Raw genomic sequence first — 18,290 nt, 5'->3', positions numbered from 1 at the left:
TTAATTATGGGTTTGTGTAACTCTTAGCAACTTGTTTAATTTTTAGTAAGGAAAATAATGATAAAGTTGTAGTACATTTCAGCCTACAACAAGAGACATTTACAAAAACTTGGACCTAAGTAGCCAAAGAAATTACACCACACTGACACTGTCTTTTAGAAAACATCCTTTAGAGAAAATATGTTATAAACCAGGAAGTTCTTCATGTATTTTAGTTCAAGACAACAGGAGTGAGAGATTCTTGGGTTTTTCAGTGATCCAGGTTAATTACTATTTTTCCTATTTTTGTAGTTCTTTTCTGAGTAGTGAGTAGCCTGTCCTTGTGCAAGGGGCACAGGAGGTGAAAGAATGAAAGATCTTTGAACAGTTCCAGTTCCTGTTCTGCCATTAAAGCTAAAAGCTACAGTTGGTTCTGGGAGGCAAAGAGGGTGGTACAGAAGGAAAACATCAGTGAGAGGAAGGACACCAGGAAAGAAACAAGTAAAATAAGCAGAAAAAGATGAAAAGAATAGGTTGGAGGTGAATAGTGGGAGGTTGGCATTTCAACATCTACGTTTTATTTATATGACTTTTGAACAATCAGGCTTTCTGTGCTTGCAATCAGTGTCGTAGGGTGGTCTGTTGGAGGCAGTTATTGGAAAATTCACAGTCTAACTAGAGAACAGTTTTGTACATGCTGCCTTAGATTACTTTTTCCTTGTTGCCAGCTGTGTGGTGCTGGAGCCAATTTTTAAAATATACTGCCTTAATAAATTCAGTTTTCCCCAACAGCAACATTGTGATATTCACTGGTAAAAGACTGGTGTGAAACCCAACAAATATTTTATTTGGAATGTAAAACGGTGTTTGGGTGATTCCAGGGTTGAAATGTCAATGAACTCTCCTGTTCACCACCTTGCTTCATATAAAATGTTAATCATGGTCTTACTTTAAACTCAAAAAAAGGGTTGTAAATTACAGGTATCTATAGACTGCAATACGCTGTTCATCACAGAAGAAAAATAGTGTTAGAACCAAAGACAGATGCCTAGACTTGACTTTATATCATCCAAAAAGTTCATAATACACAATAAATGTGAAACATCATTCATAAAATCTGGCCAAGAGATGAATTTCTGTCACTGGTGAGGAACAGTAAAGGCACAGACTCATGCAAAATTAATCCTTAGTACTGCAGAAGATAACAGAGAAAGTATTTATTCAAAGTATCTTTTATTAATGATTTATGAAGGAGGCCATCAGGGACACCCAGTTAAGAGAGAGGTGTGAGAATGCCAAGGAACACACATTGGGTCTCTGCCTTTTGGAGCTCTCAGAGCCTGCAGAGCTCCAAGTGATGCCACATCCTGGTGTTCTCAGGCTGTGGGGTGCAGTTGTGTCTCTTGGTAAGGGGCTGTTCTGTGCTCTGTCCAGATTTCTGCTTGGGAGGCCAAGGAAGTGCCAGGCAAGTGTAAAGGAAACTGGGAGCATGTGGTAATCAGCCATGAATCAGCTGGCAAGCTGTGGGTTTGACTAGGAGTAGGAACAATTTAGGAGCAGAAGAGAACAGCAGCTCTGCAGCAAGAGCACTCTTTATTTTATTCTTCCACGCTGAGGACCTTGCCTTACCACCATGCTGGGAAGTTTGCAAAGGCTTTTTGGAATGGCCTTTCCAAGAAGAGGAAGGCAGACAACTGGTGAAGTCTGTCAACTCCTCCAAAATGTAGTCTTCTCCAGGTGTCCTCAGTCTCTTAGAGTGAACAGATCATGTCCCCTTCTCATCCTGTCAGCAGTCCTGAACCCCAAACCCTGGCTTTGTATCAGCTGTGCACAAATTGGGAGTCTCCAAGTTCTCTGTCCCATTCGGTGGATCCCTGTCCATACTGGAATTCAGTGGCTGTTTGTTCCAGTGGTTTTTCTGTCACGGTTTTGGGAACTGAGGCTGGAATCAGGAGCATGGAACATTTTAAATATTAATCAATTCAAATAAATTCAGCCTCCACAGTGCAGAATCCAAAGTCTCCAGGATATGCCAACCATGCAATGAGAAAACAACCTGTCACTTCAACAGAAGTTATTCAGGTGCAACATTATTTTGTCACTTCGCACTGAGTAATGATAATCCTGACAGCTTACTTCATTTTATTTATGATATACAGGTATGATTTTCAAAGTTTTATTGCTGTATAGCTACAAAACCCTTGATTGCTGTCTGTGAGTTCTACTCAAGTTCACACTCACCTCCCACAAGAGCAGTTCATATATCATTGCTCTGGACAGATGACCTGTCTGGACAAAGAGTCAGCATGGAAATTTGATAGGGAGCAGAATCAGAGGAACTCTGCAGGACTAAAATGCAGAATTTCAAGACTTCAGGGTTACATCCATAAAGTTAAAGGCTGTGGCTACTTTGCAGACTGGTCACTGAAGATATTTAAACTCTTCAATTATAAGAGTTTGCTCAGGTTATCTCTTACAAGCTGTTTTCTGCACACACAGAACATTGTGAAGCCAGTAATTCCTGGTGATGATGAAGACAGTGCTACCCAGATGTGTGACTTGTTTACAACTAAGCTTTGGGAGTAGCAGCAAAGCTGAATGAAATACATTTGGACCTTACCAAAACAATGCAGCTTTCTTTTCAAGTCATATATTTTGAAGGCCAGGCCTTTGGTCTCAGTTGCTCTCAGCAGTATTGTTCTAATGGACACAATAGACATAAGAAATCCCATGTTCCTATTTCTATTATTGTGTTGCCAAGTGACTAAAAGGGAGTCACGTAGGCCCCCACACTGAAGAGTGCCCATCCATGCTGGGGTTTGCATGTTCAGTTTAAAATATGTAGGGTGCTGACATGCAGATGCTTTATGAAGCAACTTCCAGAAGGTATCCAGGACCTCTTAAAATCACATCTTAAATGACTCAACTTTTCAACAGGAGTGCCTTGCTCTGGAGGTCAGTTGTATTTCTCTTATCACTTCTCCAGAATTCTTCACTGGTGGAACACTCGGTACAGCAAAGATCTGCCAAAATACCAATTTACCTTGTTGAGAAGTTGCCTTCCCCAAGGTGCTAGAATCAGTGCAGCAGTAATTCCCTAAGCTTTAGTTGGTGCTCTTTGTGCACACACGGACACCATGGCACCAGGGAGTACCAGACACCATGTGCTGCTACTCTGAGCAGTTCAGGGATTAATTCCCATGTACAAAGCAAGCCCTTTGTCACTTCAGGTGTGCATTTTTGCGTTGATCCACACAGGTTATTTACTTAGGACAAGTTTCCCCTTGGGTGACTGAGCTTTGTATAACCAGGTACCTTGAAAAGACACCTGCTTAGAATTTGCTGAGAACTCATCCTGTGGAAATTCTTCACAAACAGTTGGGAACCTCTCACCTTGTGCTGGAATCACCAGTATGATGGAACTGGCTTGTTCAAGTGGTGTTCAGGTTTGGCCACCCATGCTCAGAAAGATACACTGAATGAAGAAAAGGCCACTGAATGGCTAAAGAAGAAAGAAACACTTGCATAAGAAGCATTGGTTTTTTCACTCTAGCAACATAGCAAGGGGTTATGCTTGATGTCTGCAAATAAACCACAAAGAAAGAAAATTGACTGCATTTACTTGGACATAAGGTAACAGGAGCAATCAGAAGAGCAGGGTTGCTGTTGATAAAGGGCTGGACTATTCTAACTAGGGTACACAAACCTAAATATAAAGCACTCACTTACCATCTGCTCCTTTTGCTTATTTTCCCCCACCCTCGAATTGTATGTGGAAATAATTTGACCTTGAACACAAGCTTTTTTTTTTTTTTTATGAAAGACACAAAAAGCAGAGGAAATCTAATACAGTCTCTTTGTTTATAATAATCTAAACTAAAAGGCAGCTTTGGCACAATACTCTATGTGAACAATCTAGTCAACCAATAACTCTAGTCTGGAAGTTGAAGAAGTTATCTAACAGAGAGGGAAAAACCTGGTTTCAGAACAGGGTTTAATTAGCAGTTTGTGATAGACTGTCACTGGGCTTGATCCTTCTAGTCCCTCTTTTATGAAAACAGGAGGCTTATTTCTTTTTTATTCATGCAGGTATTTTTCTGCAGAGATGGCAGTGAACCAGAACATCAGCTCCAAACTTCCTTGAACTTTGAGAAACTTGGATTCTGATTTGTACTCCCCAGCTGGAGATCAGCTGAAGACAAAGGTTGTATTTACACATATGCAGAGGAAATAAAGCAATTTTCTCAACTCATACCAGAAGAAAGGTACCACAAATTTTCTCACGTGAGTCTCACTTTAGAGAGTACTGCCTGAAGATGGGCACTGGGTTTTGCTTACATAACTCTCAGACACAAACAAAAAAAAGCCACATGTTTTGCTGAGTTCTATTGTCTCTCCCTCCCTTTATAAGGAAATTAAAGCCTATTTCTCCCCTAGTTCCATGTAATCTATCTGAATCCTGGTAACATGTCTCTGAGAAATTGCTCAGAGGGAATAACAGACAAGGGTACACCCTCCATTGCTATGTTACTGCTCCATGAGTTCCAGACAAAAGCATTTTTTGTGGTTTGCCAGCAAGCATCTACTCCTCAAACCCTGGGATTGCATTGTTCTTTACATGTCAAAAGTTGATTTAGTACCGACAGGCACAGATTGCAGGGTCCATCTTTTCAGGAGGGATCTTCAGGTTTTCTAGACTGCTGGGGTCACCCCTCACAGCCAGTGACACCATTTGGGAGAGTCCCACACAAGTGGACTGTAAAGAACAGGCTCTCAGGTCTGCCCTGCAATGAATATTCCAGCATTTTTATCCTGACCTAGGTTAAATGGTAATACTCCAGAAACTGAGCAACTGACTGCCAGGCCATAACAACCCTGAATCATTAAATAAAGATACATCTTCAGGATAAATTATTGTTAAGGCTCCAAAATAGTTCTGCTGTGTTTGGAATTCTAATAATGGTAGGCAAGCTTGACTGGAACCTCTAATGATACAAAGATCTTGCAGTCTTGCTTATCTGTAGCTAAGTTAATGAGCCTGGGACCCAAACACAGCTATTATGAGGCCCTTCTGCTCAGAATGGTGTATCTTTGCTTTTAAAGCAGATCATTAAAAGTGATATCTAATGAAAACTCCATCTGTTTTTCATTGGCTTTTTTCTTTTTTTATTCTCTAAGGCTCCATGAAGCTTTGCAGCACACAGGGCTGACACTGTCACATGCTAGGAAGACAAGCCAGCCCTCGATGCAATTCCTTTGTCCAGGGAAGTTAAATATTGGGTATTTCTGGATCTATTAATGTAAAGGTAGCCTTTTGGACCTTTAATTTCTTTCAAATCCAGGAACACATATCCAGAGATGCACAAATATGAAGTGGTGTAATAAATCTTAAGTCACACAGACCTGCACAGAACTGAATCTACAGACCATAAATGTTATTTTACAAAGCATTAGCAATAAAAGCTGGGAGTTGCCACTCTGTTCTCTCTCTTCTACTCGGCTAAGTGGGAATTTCTGATTCCTACTAAGACACGGGGTCTATGACATGAAGCTGAGCAGTTGTGATCCCTCCAGACACTCTTACAGTTTTCTATCACATGAACCTAGAGAAGCCAAAACATGCACATGCAGTTTCCATTACTAAATAATTCATTTGCCAGTCCCAGAAAAACCTGGTAGTATTAGATACACAAACTCTTTATGCTAAGTGCTATTAAAGCCTAGTTGCCAACAGACTTGAGTCTTAAGGATTTACCCAAGTGTAGATTTTCTGTCCTCTTATAAGGGTTTTTCTCCCTTATTCCCTATACAGACATGGGTACCTGCAGTAATGAATTTTTTAGGCATTTCACAGAATAAGAAAAACATGCCTAAACTGACCATGGAAATTAAAAGGTTTTTTCCCATCAAAAGAAGGAAAATCTGGAAGAAACACCATATAAAGTGGGAAACTGGGAGGATAGGAGAGACAGCAAAGAGGAAAGAGCACATTTTTGAATAGCACAAGCTGTTTATGAAAAAGATTGGGAACTTGGCTTACTGCAGAAGCAGAAGACTGGACTCAGTAACCCAAAAGATAACTTTTAATTCTACATTTCCTTCTCCAGAACTGGTGATAGAATAGATAATTTTTCCTTTAGAATTAGTTTTCTCTGCATTTGCCTGTGGAAGCATGTAAGTTAAAATCATGACACCTCTTTCCCATGCTCCAGCAAGGACAATAAAAAGAGAATGTGACCTCTTATGTGGCCTGTAACAAGTATAAATTAATGATGTCTTCATAGAGATTCAATGTGGCAAAAAGTCCCATATTTCATACAGCTTTATAAATAAAGCATATCTTCTGTGATTGATCACAAATAAACCAGAACAGAATCAAGCAGGTAATGTGGAAATACAAAGTAATAAAGATTGATTCTTACCTTTTGCTTTTGTAAGACAATGAGACTCAGGTTTATTTTTTTTATATGAATAGGCCCCATATAATGTTGAAACTGGTTCATAATTCCCACTCAGATTTTTATATTTTATGATTTTTAATTCTTGCAAGTTCTGTGAAAATAGACAGCCAAGTTAAGACAGATTATTCATTTCTCATTGAAGAAACAGGCTAAAATGAGCTCAATCCCCATTAAACATCAGAGAATCCATGCCTAAACACAATCCAAGATATAAATCCATAGGAAAAAAATATTTCACTGTTTGCAGAACTACTTGTATTGAATGAGATCACAGATATATAACATCAGTATGACAGAATCTAATCACCACTCAACAAACATTTTGGAAACAAGTCAGCAACCACATCTGCTTCACCAGAACCAGAGCCTCATGTGACAGGAAGCTTATTAGAGACCTTGTCTCTCATTATTTTGTTTTTGCTTATAACTTCTCAGCATGAATATTCAATATTGCAAAATCAAGCAGCTTCCTTTACAGACCATCCAGAAAGGAGAAAGAAATTGTGTCAGACATTCCAGATCCTGAAGAAATTGGTGCCTGTGGAGCTATGGATTTCTACCAGCAAAACATCTGGCACAAAACAACATTAAACATGAATAACTTGCTTCTCTTTCCCCTTACCATTGGTGTGAGGCAATAATAACTCCTCTGAAGTTTTCTTGATGTATCAAGCCTGAAAACAAGACAAAAGAGAGGAAAACCAGCCGTTTAAACAGAGCAAGACATCTTAAAGGAATACATCTCAAAATACCTTATTTTCTTAGTAGCATAAAATGTTACATTGTGAAACATTTTTCATGGTTACTACACATGAAACAGTTGCTTCAATACTCTGAATGCAATTTAGGAATTCCCATTTGGTGCTTTTTCAGGGCTTTGGTCATAGCTCCAGGAGTCAGAGCCTCTGAGCAGGTAAATTTGGTAACATTTACAGGGAAAAATATCACTCATAGGAAAATCTGTGCAAGAGTGAAGCCAAATGTCCAAAGTCTCAGCCAAGTAGCTCTGTGTACTCGGCCTTCAGTAGCTGAAACATTTCCTAAAGTGAAAGGATTCATCTCAAACCCTTCTAAATTGGGTGGTCCATATGCACCAGCCCTTGATTCGCCTCTGCAGCCACAGCTGGTGATGTGAGAGCCTGCCCTTCCTCCCTGTGCCCAGCAGTGGGATGAGTTTGGGAAGACTGGGGCTGTGGAGTGTTGTGTGACTGAAATACAGGCACCTCCATCTGGTGGGTGGCATCAGTCCTATGACACACCAACAGCTCCCGTTTTCCCTTCATGTTCCTCAGCTCCACAGGAGTTTTTCTTGCACATAAGGCTGGACTGGCAGTGGCATTTGGAAGGGCTGAGCTGTGGGATAGCATTCATTTTCCCTGGCAGGGAGTTGTTGCGTGGATCTATTCCCCATTAGGGCCCTGTGGTGGGCAGGCACTTTTTATGCAGACAAAGGCTCTCAAACGGGGTCCCACTCTGCAGATACATCAGACAATATCTTCCCAAAGTCTCTGGATAACCTTTCTTTTCTTCTTTCTCCATCACCTTGTGGACAGATAAAAAACCTTTCAGGGAAATCTTAAGTCGGTGTTGCAATTTCAACCCCACAGATGTCAAAGTGATTTTTACACTCTTTCTGCTCAGCTAATTGCCAAGCCCCAACAAAGGGACTTTAATGGGTTGCACCAGGCAATAAACCATCATCTATTGGCTCTAGCAACAAGGAAGAGAGGGAATGTAAAGCTGGAACAAAGCACAGACCCAGAGCAAGTCCAAGTACTTGCAGAAACTGATTTATCCAAAGATTTGATAGCAGATGTTATATTCAGACAACTTTAACAGAGCTCCACAGAACATTAAATGCTTCTCGTATTTTCAGTACTCAGCCTACTCCATCTGGGCACTTCTGCCACAGGGCACAAACAAAACACTGTTTAATATTAATCAAAGAAGTGACTTTTGCTCTGCAAGTTCAGTATAGAAAGAGTAAGAGCAAACACATGCTAAGCTGTTCCTGGGAACACTGAACACAGCAAAGGAGCTGTCTTGGATTGCAGCATTTCTAAATTATACCCAGAGTCTTGTTTTAGTGAGGATATATTAATGATACGTTATCACAAATACTGTGCTAAACTGGAGCATTCTTCATCCCTGATTAAGAAATATCCAGTTCATAATACACCAAATTCATATATCCTTGCTCACCTAGGGCTTCCACAGATTATTGCACAGCTACTAGTCCATGGAAAAGTTGCATCCTTTTTCCTGGACATCTATTTGGGTTCACTTCTCTATAGATAACATTAATTTTTGCCTGTGCCCATTTTTCAGCCTCATGGACTCCTTGTTCTCCTCAGTTCCTTCTCTTTAGCCCATTAACAGCCTGTAGCCATATGTAGTAAAAATTACTACTTATTGCACATATCTGTGCAAAACCTTTTTCCAAATTATTTTAATTCTTGAAATCCAGGACTGCCTACATTTGTCAAACAATACCAGGCTGTTGAGACCGTGCAGTGGAAGCTGAGGTCACTTCTCCCTTATTTTCTCAGCTGCCACTGCACCCTCCTGGTCTCTTTCTGCTGATTCAGCTCTGCAAAGGGGAAGGAGAACAGGATAAGTATCTGGCTCAGTTTTCTCTCTCTGCAGTAGCTCCTTTCCATCATGGATTTAATTCACCTACTTTTCTTAACCAGCCCCATCTATTGCCACCTCCACTTCCTCCTTCCTTGTATCTTTTGCTCCCTCAGTCAGTAACTTCAACTCAGAGCTCTTCTTTAAAAGATGAGACCGTCTAGGTTTTCTGCTGTCCTCCTGAAAGGCTGACATCTCTGCCAGCCTTCCCTTGTAAGTTCCTTCTATCACTGACTGTAGCCTCTTTCTATGCCTCCTGCATCCCACCAGGTGCAGCTGGACCATGGGATGTGCAGAGCTGCCTCTGTCCCAACTCCACCGAGTTCTTGTGTGTTTACTCAGCTCAGGCACTGGATGGTGCTCTTGGCGCTCTCATGCCGCAAAAGCGCTTTCCAAGCAATCCCACTTCTCCTGAGAGCTGTAAAAATTCCCCGGGGTCAGATACAGTTGCACGTCTAAGCCTCTAAATCCCAAGAAGAGCATGTTTTGACTACACAGAACGTAGCCGAGGCTTCAGAGGAAGAAGCTCAGCTAGGTAAGGACAAATGCCAAGTGAAATGTCACTGCCTATGACACACACATCCACCAAGCAGTGGCTTTCACATTCGGCCTCAAATATTTTATTTGCTAATTGGTTTCTTATCAATGTTCCCCATAGCAACAAGGGAGATGTAAGTGGCATAAAGTGGGCTGAGTGACATTATGTCTGCATGTAAATGTGACTGGGATTGTGCACGGAGGGGATGATCTGAGGGAGGTTAGCAACATAATGTGAAACCTCCTGTGGTCTCAGAGGAGAAAGGAGCTTCTTAATGCTGCCTGAGTGAGGCAGGGAAGCGATCTCAGCTTTTTGAGAGAATCAGACTCTTCTACAGAAAATGAGTTTGTTTGATCTTTTTGCCTGCTAAGAAATATTAATTTTACACCAGATGTTTGTCTTTGGGTATCTTTCATAGAAGGTCAGAAGATTTTTGGTATTTTTAAAGATGTAATGAACAAGAAAAAGAAATATACTTTATGGCAAAAAAAGCTATAGGGAGATAGGAGATAAATATTCAGGTTTTTTTCCTTTCTTTTGCTGATTTTTGTGCATCCCAGGCAAATCAGGCTGCTTCTCTGAGTTTGCTCAGCCTTGTAAATTGGAGACAATTCCTTCTCTTCCAGCTCTTCTAAAAGGCTCTTTCTTCAATGGAAGGTGCCATAGAAGTACAAAATATTTTGTGTGTCTACATCTAAGGGACATAGGTCTGGAAAAGGCACTCTAGCGAAATAAAGAAACAAATAGAGAGACCACTGTAGCATTTAGGAGAAATCAGGGAAAACAGGGAATAAAAGGGTTCATAAGGATGGGGTGGCATTGACAAGAAACACCTGGACTAGCTGGATGTACCCACTGACCTACAATGTGGGATTTAAACTTGTATTGATAAGTATTTGGATTGGACCACCTCTGGCTAGGCAGAAATCAGCACAGCCCCAGAAAAGGCTCAGAAATCACTGAAGAATCCCACCTGGAGGAAGGCCTTGAATTACACTTTCCAGCCATCCTACCTGGATTAAACAGTTCAGAGGGTGGGCTTGCTCATCTGAAGGATTTGCACAGATTTGGTGATCTGAAATCCTATGGCAGCTCTTCAGCTGCCTGGTCCATTGTTTACACAAAGACTGCTCAGTCTTCTTGGGTATTGTCCTTCTAAATATCTCCAAAGCCAGTTCTGAAAGGGACGAGCTGAGGGTTAACAATGCTTGGATGAACAAAGCACTCCAAAATGAGCACTGTTGTTGAAGCCTTAACATGGAAATCTTTTGGCTACACCATTTAATACAACACACACGGGACAATGAATTTTACAGCGCTTGCAACACTCCCTCCTCTTGGCAAGTGGGCATTGCAGACCATTAGAATTTATGGATAACTGAGCTGCTTGTGCCTCAGAGGAAGAAAATAAGATAAATGGCCCAGTCCTGAAGATCTGACATGACTCATCTCATGGAGGTTAACGAACCGGCCGCCTCAAGATTAGGGAGTTGAGTGCGTGAGATGCTACTGCTCACACGGGCTGCTGCTTAGAGAAATGCTACTACAGGCAGTACTTACATGTAAAACAGCCTCAAGAAGTAGAAACCCTGTTGTTATTTTTGGTTTTTTTTTTTTGTTTGTTTGTTTTTTTTTTTTTTTTTAAATGTTTGTTTTTTTCCAAAGTATAATCTCATTAACAAAGTGAAAAACAAGAGCGTTCTCTCTGGGGTCCCACTGCCCTCGCTGTCCCCAGTGCTGGACCACGCTGGGTTATCTTGGTGAGGTCTGATAAATGTGTGGTGACTGACACGGGCCTTGCTGGTGCCTCTCTCCTCTGCTGTGACCTCCTGCTGCAATAACAGAGCTGGCAGGAGGGAGCCTGATTCAAGTGAAGATGCTGGACTGGGTATTGCAGTAGTTGCAGTGTGTGGAGATAACTTTGTTAGTGGAGGTATAGTGGGTCTGAACGTGGTATGGCATCTTTTTAGATCTTCCCAGGAAGGAGTGTGTAAGCACAAAGCAGAGTTGTGCCTCCCTGCAATGGCAATTCTGATGTACTGCTGAGCAAGGTTACCCAAAAGACTGTGTTCTTAATGTGTCCTTTGTAACTCACACAGACTGAATTTCTGATTCCTTGGTTATTTTGCAGTAAGAAAAATTGTTTCGTTTCATGGTATATCACAATATTCAGTGAGCTTGTCCCTTGGGAACACAGAGACCTTTAAGATCTTAGTATAGACCTCTTTCAAATGAGATCATTAATGTGTATATATCTGGATTTAGGGCCAATGCAAGCACTTCGATTTTTTGTCTGCCAGATTTTCATTTTTGGCTCCATTTTCTTCCCATATATTCAAAGAACTGCACCACATGGAATCCTTTAAACAATAGATGGGATAACATAATTTTTCGGTTGCTCTTGAAAAGGTTTTTAACCACATAAACTATTCCAGGGTTCGCTAAGAAGTTACCATTGCAAATAATGTAATTGTTCCAGACTGAATTCCTTGCATTCCAGAATAACTTTTGAAGCAAAAAAGCATGACTAATTTGGGATTTTTAACCAGCCTCTTTATGGTAATACTTAGATGAATGTAAATTTTCTCCAAAAGCTTTGCTTTAAAAAGAAAGGACCAAAGCCCACAAACACTCCTAGCTGCAGAACCTATATTTAATGCTAATGACCCATCGATCTCAACAGAAGGAAAATAAACATTTAAAATTTAGGAAACTGAGCACTTTATTTTAAACAATTTTTTAAAAAGTGAGAAAAACAGTAGACAAAATCTGGCAAACCTAGAAATACATACAGTGCAAGCAATAAATTCTGGTTTTCCTCTTCTCTTTTGCAAGCAGGACAAGGCTGTTACTTGCCTTTGGAATGAAGCCAAGCCTCACTGTCCTGCACCACTGAGTCCCTCCTTAAAGATGTGTGCGACTTATCCTTCCCCAGGTTTCACCTAGAATTAAAACCACGCTTTTTTTTTCTGGTCACATGTTTCCTTTTAACATCTGAAACATTCTTGATACATTCCTTTAAGATTATTTCATTGCATGGTTTGGCCAATGGAGACTGTTACCCAACTCTCTACTGTGTAACACCTCCAGGTAGAGTAGGTGGGGGAGATGAAATCTCCGACTTGCTGAGGCAGAGGGCCCCCAGTTCTGCAATTCTCTTCCCCTGTGGGTGCAGTGGAGTTTAGCCTTAGCAACTCACAAAGCCTCTTTCCAAATCCACCTCGTTACAGAGCTTTCTTGGATTAATTGAATTAAGCAGTGGGTGGTTTAGGAGATGAACTACACTGGGAGCAGGGCCTGTAATTCACTGCAAACTCCCACCATAAAGGGCACAACAGAATCCAACTTTTTCATGGCCAGTCAAGCAGCAGACATGGGGAACAGCACTTCAGAGGGCCTTTTGGATCTCCAATTTGATTCTGTGCTACAGGCCAGCTTCTCAGTTCCCACATATCAGCCTGTTTCCACTGGATTCACACCAGATGCAGACTTGGCCTTGCAAGTCCAGAAATTCAGTTTATCTTTTTAAAGACTCTGGGTTTCGTAGAATTGGCTTAGCTGTCGTATAAAACAATAGTATCTTGTATCACTCAAAACAAAAGGAATTAACTCTGCATTTATTAGCCAAACTTTCTGTGAAGACAAAGCTTTTGGGATCATGCTCTTCCCCATGCTGATCACAGCCCTGGCCCTTTAATCCCCTACAACGAGGGACTTGCTGGAGTGTGCAGGGACTCCCCCCAAAGCTGTGCACTTTGTGGAAAGCACAATGTATGTAACTGGGTCTTGTCCTGACATGGAGCTGGGACATAGCCAGGGTAACTCAACCAGCCTCAGGATCTGGGACTAGTGTCACAGATAAGGACAATGATAATTACATTCTTCAAAGCTTCATGAAAATAGATGCCTCAGTTGAGGTTAAAGTGCCCCAAGTAAAGAAAAAAAAAAGGGCAAAAGCAAAGACACAGAAAGAGAAAAATCTTTCTACATGATCAAAAAAATAAGCAGGGAAAGTTTCATCTGGAACTTGAGCACCCATAAGCACAGAAGTCAATCAACCATAAGACCTATTAGGAAAACAGATTTAATAAGCTCTTTCTCCACTTATTTGTTTCATTTTCCTCAAGTAAAATAAAAATACCTCCTCTCTCCTAGATATGCGAGTTACTTCACTGTGCTCTTTGCAACCAAATAGCCCCAGTCCCCCTCAGTTTCCTCCTGGTCTCCAGCAACCACTGTGTGTTCACACTCACTGCTTGTCCCTGGATGTTACTGTTCAAACAGAACCTGCAAACTCCTCTTTTTCAATGAGCCTGCAGGATTAAATTGCAGGCAGAGTGCAAGGTGACAGCTACTCCTCCACCTGTACTGACACAGCACACGCTCTCCAGGAAGATGCATCTTCCATTCACACGTGTCTGCTGCTTGGGGTGCTGATGCTGAAAATGCCCATGTTAGGCTTTTAGGCCAAGTAAATTTGATAAAAATTCATGGGATTTTAGGAGCATTATTTCTGGAGAAGCTTATTCCAGAAATAGTCTCTGCTCACCTGCGTCACTGATTCCTTAATACTGCACTTGTCTAACATTTGCACCATGGGGACTGGAATTCAGGACTTCGGGTCTCTGCTGGTTCTGTGCTGCAAGACCTGTTCCTCTGACTGAAAACTGCTGCTAAACCTTCTTTACCTCTTTTAAGATTTAGCTGAGTCATGTTGGGAAATCCTTTGAGATCAAGGCTATAACAACTACAAGTGAGTAGAATTAAATGGGACATTTTGGGAGGCACAGAGGAAGTTACTCAATTGTTCCAGGTTGGAAGACAGTCTATTAGATACCACACAAACCTTCACCTCTGTCAAGTCCAATTACTGTCCAGAAAAGAAAGATTAAATAAGAACCACGCCTATAAAGCTTGTACAGCTCTAAATTGAAGAACAAGAAGGGAAAATAAAAGTACAAGCCCCTTGAGAGTTTTTATATTCTTCAAACTACATATAAAACCCATTTAGAATGTAAGCTCAACAGTTCTGATAGAGACTTGGAAATGTTGCAATTCCAATAGTCAATATCCTGTCTATGGAAGGGATGAAAGTGAAATTATATTCTTCCCTCAATAAGCACTTGTAGGTACAACAGATATCAAGCTTGATATTATCTTACTTAGTTTTTGCAGCAGGAGTGATGCTGCACTGAGTTTGATCCTGGACCAACCAAAATGTGTCAAGAGTTTTGCCTCAACATGAACATGATGAAGTTAGCTGCTAATATGGGTGCTCTGGGGTACCCATATGAACACACACCAGGGTGGAGTTTCAAGAGCTCAGTTCCTACACTCAGGACTAGATTTTCAGAGAGATTCATGCACTGAATTCTTGTAACATCCAGCTACTTATAAAAAAGCCTAAGCAGGAGCTAAGAAATTTGTAAATGTACCTCAAGTGATAGATACTTCATCCTTTGATCACCTGTCACTAAGTCAGCAATTCTGTGAGCAGCTGACACTTCTGGGTTCTCCAAATTTCCATGAAGAAAGCCCTGCATGTCTCAATTTGGGAACACTGAAAAGTGAAGTCTTTAGTTTAAGCCTGCTTTATTGCAATGGCAAAGACTGAGAAGATTTACCTCAACTGATCAAAAAGGGCAAAATGGAATAATTTTCAAAGACTTCCTCTTTCAGGATTGCATTTGGCTTAACCGAGCAAAAATTTAATAGGAAATGCAGAATCCCCTGCCTTGCCATACCATGTATTTTGGCAGCAAGGCTTGAAAGACTGTGGCAGCAAGTGAGATTCAGTTTAAAAGTGACTCATTTTAGGGTATGCAAGCCATAAGAAAAGTGAGCTGTAACAGATCCTGCCCTTGAAAGGACTTGGTGTTGTAATTTCTCCTCCAACTCTGCCTTCTGCAATTTTACATGTGCTCAAATGATGTAGATCTACTACTGTATTGGTAAAACCTGGAGTTCAGACACGTTCTCCCAGTTAGGTGGAAGGACTAAAACCCATCAAAGGACTAAACCTTCGTCAACACAGCCCAACCACGGGTGCTGGGGAAGGGACCCCTTGGCAGGACAGGCTCGTTCCACTGCCCACCCCGGTCACAGCTGCATTGTTAGTGTGACAAGTGTGACAACTAAAAGTAGGCCAAGGGCTAACATACCAATTTCCATGCCAAGTGTGTAATTTACTAATAAAACTTTCTGATTGTTTGCTGACCCTCTGACTTTTGAGGTTCCTTTTGTCCACAAGGATTTATGAATCTTGGGTGCTTCCATCCCCTTCAGGATGGGTCATCACATCAGGGAACGACTGGATGTGGCACTCAGTGCCACAGTCGGGGTGACAAGGTGGGGATCAGTCTCAGCTTGGACTCGATGACCTAGGAGGTCTTTTCCAACCTCAGTGATTCTGTGATTACAGGGCAGAATTTGTTGGTGTTGCTCAAAGCGACTTCCTGAATAATAAACATTAATTATGCCTTCGGGCTGTAGGCCCGGGGATTTTTCCCTTGCCCGGAGCTAAGGGGCCAGCCCGGGCAGGGACCCGGGAGAAGCCACCGCCACCCTCATCCTGCTGCCAGTCCCTGCTCCCAGTTCTTGTTCCCGGTCCCTATCCCTGTCTCTGTCCCTGTACCCAGTCCCCGTCCCTGGTCCCTGTGCCCGATTCCGGTCCCTGTTCCTTGTCCTGTCCCCTGTCTCTGGTTCCCGGCCTTTGTCCCGGTTCCCAGTGCCTGGTTCCGGTTCATGTTCCCTATCTCTACCCCCACTCTCCATTCCCATTCCCATTCCCATTCCCATTCCCGGTCCCGGTCCCGGTCCCGGTCCCGGTCCCGGTCCCTCCCCGCTCGGCGGCCGCAGCCGGTCCCGTGTCTCACCGTGGGCGCCTGCGCGGGGCTCCTCCTCCTCCTGCTGCTTCTCCTCCTCCTGCCCGTCCTCCCCTCCCGCCGCCGGCGGCCGCTGTCAGGATGAGGCGGAGGAGGCGGCGGCCCGGCCCGGCCGCTCCCGTCTCTCTGCCCGTGGCGTAGCGGTCCCCGCCCGGAGGAGGCCGCGGCGGCGCCGCCCGCCGAGCCATGGCCCAGCCGGGCCCCAGCGCCCCGACCGAAGGTAAGGCGGGGGCGGCGGCGCGGCCTGCGCACCCCCGGGCTCGCCTGAGAGCCGCGCCGGCCGCGGGGCGAGGGCGGCGGCCTGGGCGCGATCGGCCGGGCAGGGTCCGCACGGAGCGGGGACCCGCCGGGAGGGAGCGGGGAGCGCCCCGAGGAGCTCGGCCGGGAAGGCCTTGGGAGGGGGCGGGAGGCAGCGCAGGTGGTTTTTTAGGCTGTAAATGTAGAGCAAGGGCGGCTCCCGGCGCGCAGGGAGCGGGGATAACGCTGGGAGGGACGCGCTGCTACCGGGGAATGGGAGCCCAGGCTCGATGGGACGAGGCCTCCCCGCCCTGGCAGGGGAGGAGGGGAAGGGTGGCGATGTATCCAGGTAGACGTGGATCCGGCGGGTGGGACTCCTCATTGATTTGGCCACGGCGGGGGATGTTTGGCTGTGTTCGAAAAGGCACCTCGGAAGGTTCAGGTCGGGATGTGCAGTGCGAACAGTGCATTCCTTTGCTGCAAAAGACAAAGAAAATAACAGATCTTCTCTCTAGGTGGTATGTACCTGTGCAGAAGGAAGCTAAGCTTTCCCTGAAGGTTGCTGCTGTGGAAAGGTTATTTCTTTCTGGTTTGAGAGGAATTGTGAACGTTTTTTGCCTTGGAATAGGTTACAGAACTGTGTGCATGTAAAAAAGGTGTAGGTAATGCTTAGCTTGGAAGGTGAGGTTGAAGGGACAGTGTTTACTGAATGGGATGTATGGAAAGGGGTGGGGAAAGCAAGCATTTTAAGTTTAGGCTGGTCATAATGTAGATATAGGAGAAGTGGAGAGATGTGCAGAATCCTGCACTATTGGTGCTTACCCAGCCATTGGACTAGGCCAGGGTTCTCCTCTTTTAGAGAGCAGTTGAGTTTCCTTGGGAAATCACTCTGTTAGAAAAGGGCAATGATGTATTCTTAATTATGCATGTCTAGGGAATTGCGTGGGCTTTTTTTTTTTTCTTTTTGTGGAGTTACACGAGAAAGTGCTTATCCTCAGGGATTTCAGCCTGCCTTTTAAAAGTTTTAATGATGAAGGTGCTTAGATTGTGGGGTTTTCCCTACATTAAGGTCAGTCATTGCTTGTCCTTCGAGAGCACTGAGGGGAAGGTGAGTTTCTCTGCTGTCATGCTTGTAAGGTCAGCGTTGGTAGGGGTTGTTCTCCTGTACTTTGTGGTGAATAACCATTGTTTATTGTTCTTCAGCCTGTTCTTCTGAGAGCTGCAGAACAACTTCCAACAAATTTTCTCCTTGGCTCTTGCAGACTGTCTCACTGCAGGCGTGCAGGGGAACTGTGCAGTGTACAAATGTTGGGTGCCTCTTGAACAGGAAAGGTAGTTGTATGTTTGTAGTGTATTTGAAGATCCATGTTGGATATATTTTTGTTGTTGTTTAAAAGGAAGGTGAAGAGGTGCAAGTAAATTTAGTGGTTTGATAGATTGGTGAGGTCTGTCTTACAAGAGACATGGGTTGCTGTCTTTTTCCTGCTCCCTAGCTGTGGGGAGATGAGGATGCTGTAGATGAGGGAATGGGCTGAAAGCTGGATGGATTCTGAAAGTGGT

At 43.2% G+C, this 18,290-nt stretch overlaps 2 protein-coding genes across 6 annotated transcripts in view; one reads left to right on the top strand and one right to left on the bottom strand.

The window, feature by feature from the left end:
• Positions 1-123: 123 nt before the first annotated feature.
• On the bottom strand, positions 124-16,681 carry LOC138120752 (growth/differentiation factor 7-like). 5 transcript variants are annotated; one of them, XM_069033702.1, is made up of 5 exons: positions 16,485-16,681; positions 7,063-7,114; positions 6,402-6,531; positions 3,373-3,481; positions 124-3,002 (listed from the first exon to the last, which is right to left on the bottom strand). In XM_069033702.1, the coding sequence occupies exons 1-4, from the start codon at positions 16,679-16,681 to the stop codon at positions 3,411-3,413; spliced, it is 450 nt and encodes a 149-aa protein (XP_068889803.1). In that variant the 3' UTR covers positions 124-3,002; positions 3,373-3,410. The 5 variants fall into 5 exon arrangements, with proteins under 5 accessions (XP_068889803.1, XP_068889804.1, XP_068889805.1 ...); XM_069033703.1 differs by having other exon boundaries at positions 124-1,921; XM_069033704.1 differs by having other exon boundaries at positions 124-3,560.
• Positions 16,626-18,290, top strand: part of RABEP1 (rabaptin, RAB GTPase binding effector protein 1) — a 47,167-nt gene continuing 45,502 nt past the window's right edge. The window contains exon 1 of the mRNA XM_069033699.1: positions 16,626-16,713. Coding sequence (XP_068889800.1) covers positions 16,680-16,713 — 34 coding nt within the window. The 5' untranslated portion in view covers positions 16,626-16,679. The remainder of the gene's footprint in view (positions 16,714-18,290) is intronic.

Source organism: Aphelocoma coerulescens, chromosome 19 (genome assembly GCF_041296385.1).
Source record: "Aphelocoma coerulescens isolate FSJ_1873_10779 chromosome 19, UR_Acoe_1.0, whole genome shotgun sequence".
Lineage (NCBI taxonomy): Eukaryota > Metazoa > Chordata > Aves > Passeriformes > Corvidae > Aphelocoma > Aphelocoma coerulescens.
Note: the sequence above shows the minus strand (reverse complement) of the source record. Positions and strands in the feature narration are given on the sequence as shown.

Excerpts from the sequence above, each read along its gene's own strand:
- LOC138120752 (XM_069033700.1), bottom strand. The coding sequence starts at position 16,681 with ATGGCTCGGCGGGCGGCGCCGCCGCGGCCTCCTCCGGGCGGGGACCGC. Across the intron at positions 7,115-16,484 it reads GCCCCGCGCAGGCGCCCACG|GCTTGATACATCAAGAAAAC; the intron begins GTGAGACACGGG and ends TCTTGTTTTCAG. Across the intron at positions 1,922-6,401 it reads TTGTCTTACAAAAGCAAAAG|CCTCAGTTCCCAAAACCGTG; the intron begins GTAAGAATCAAT and ends TCCTGATTCCAG.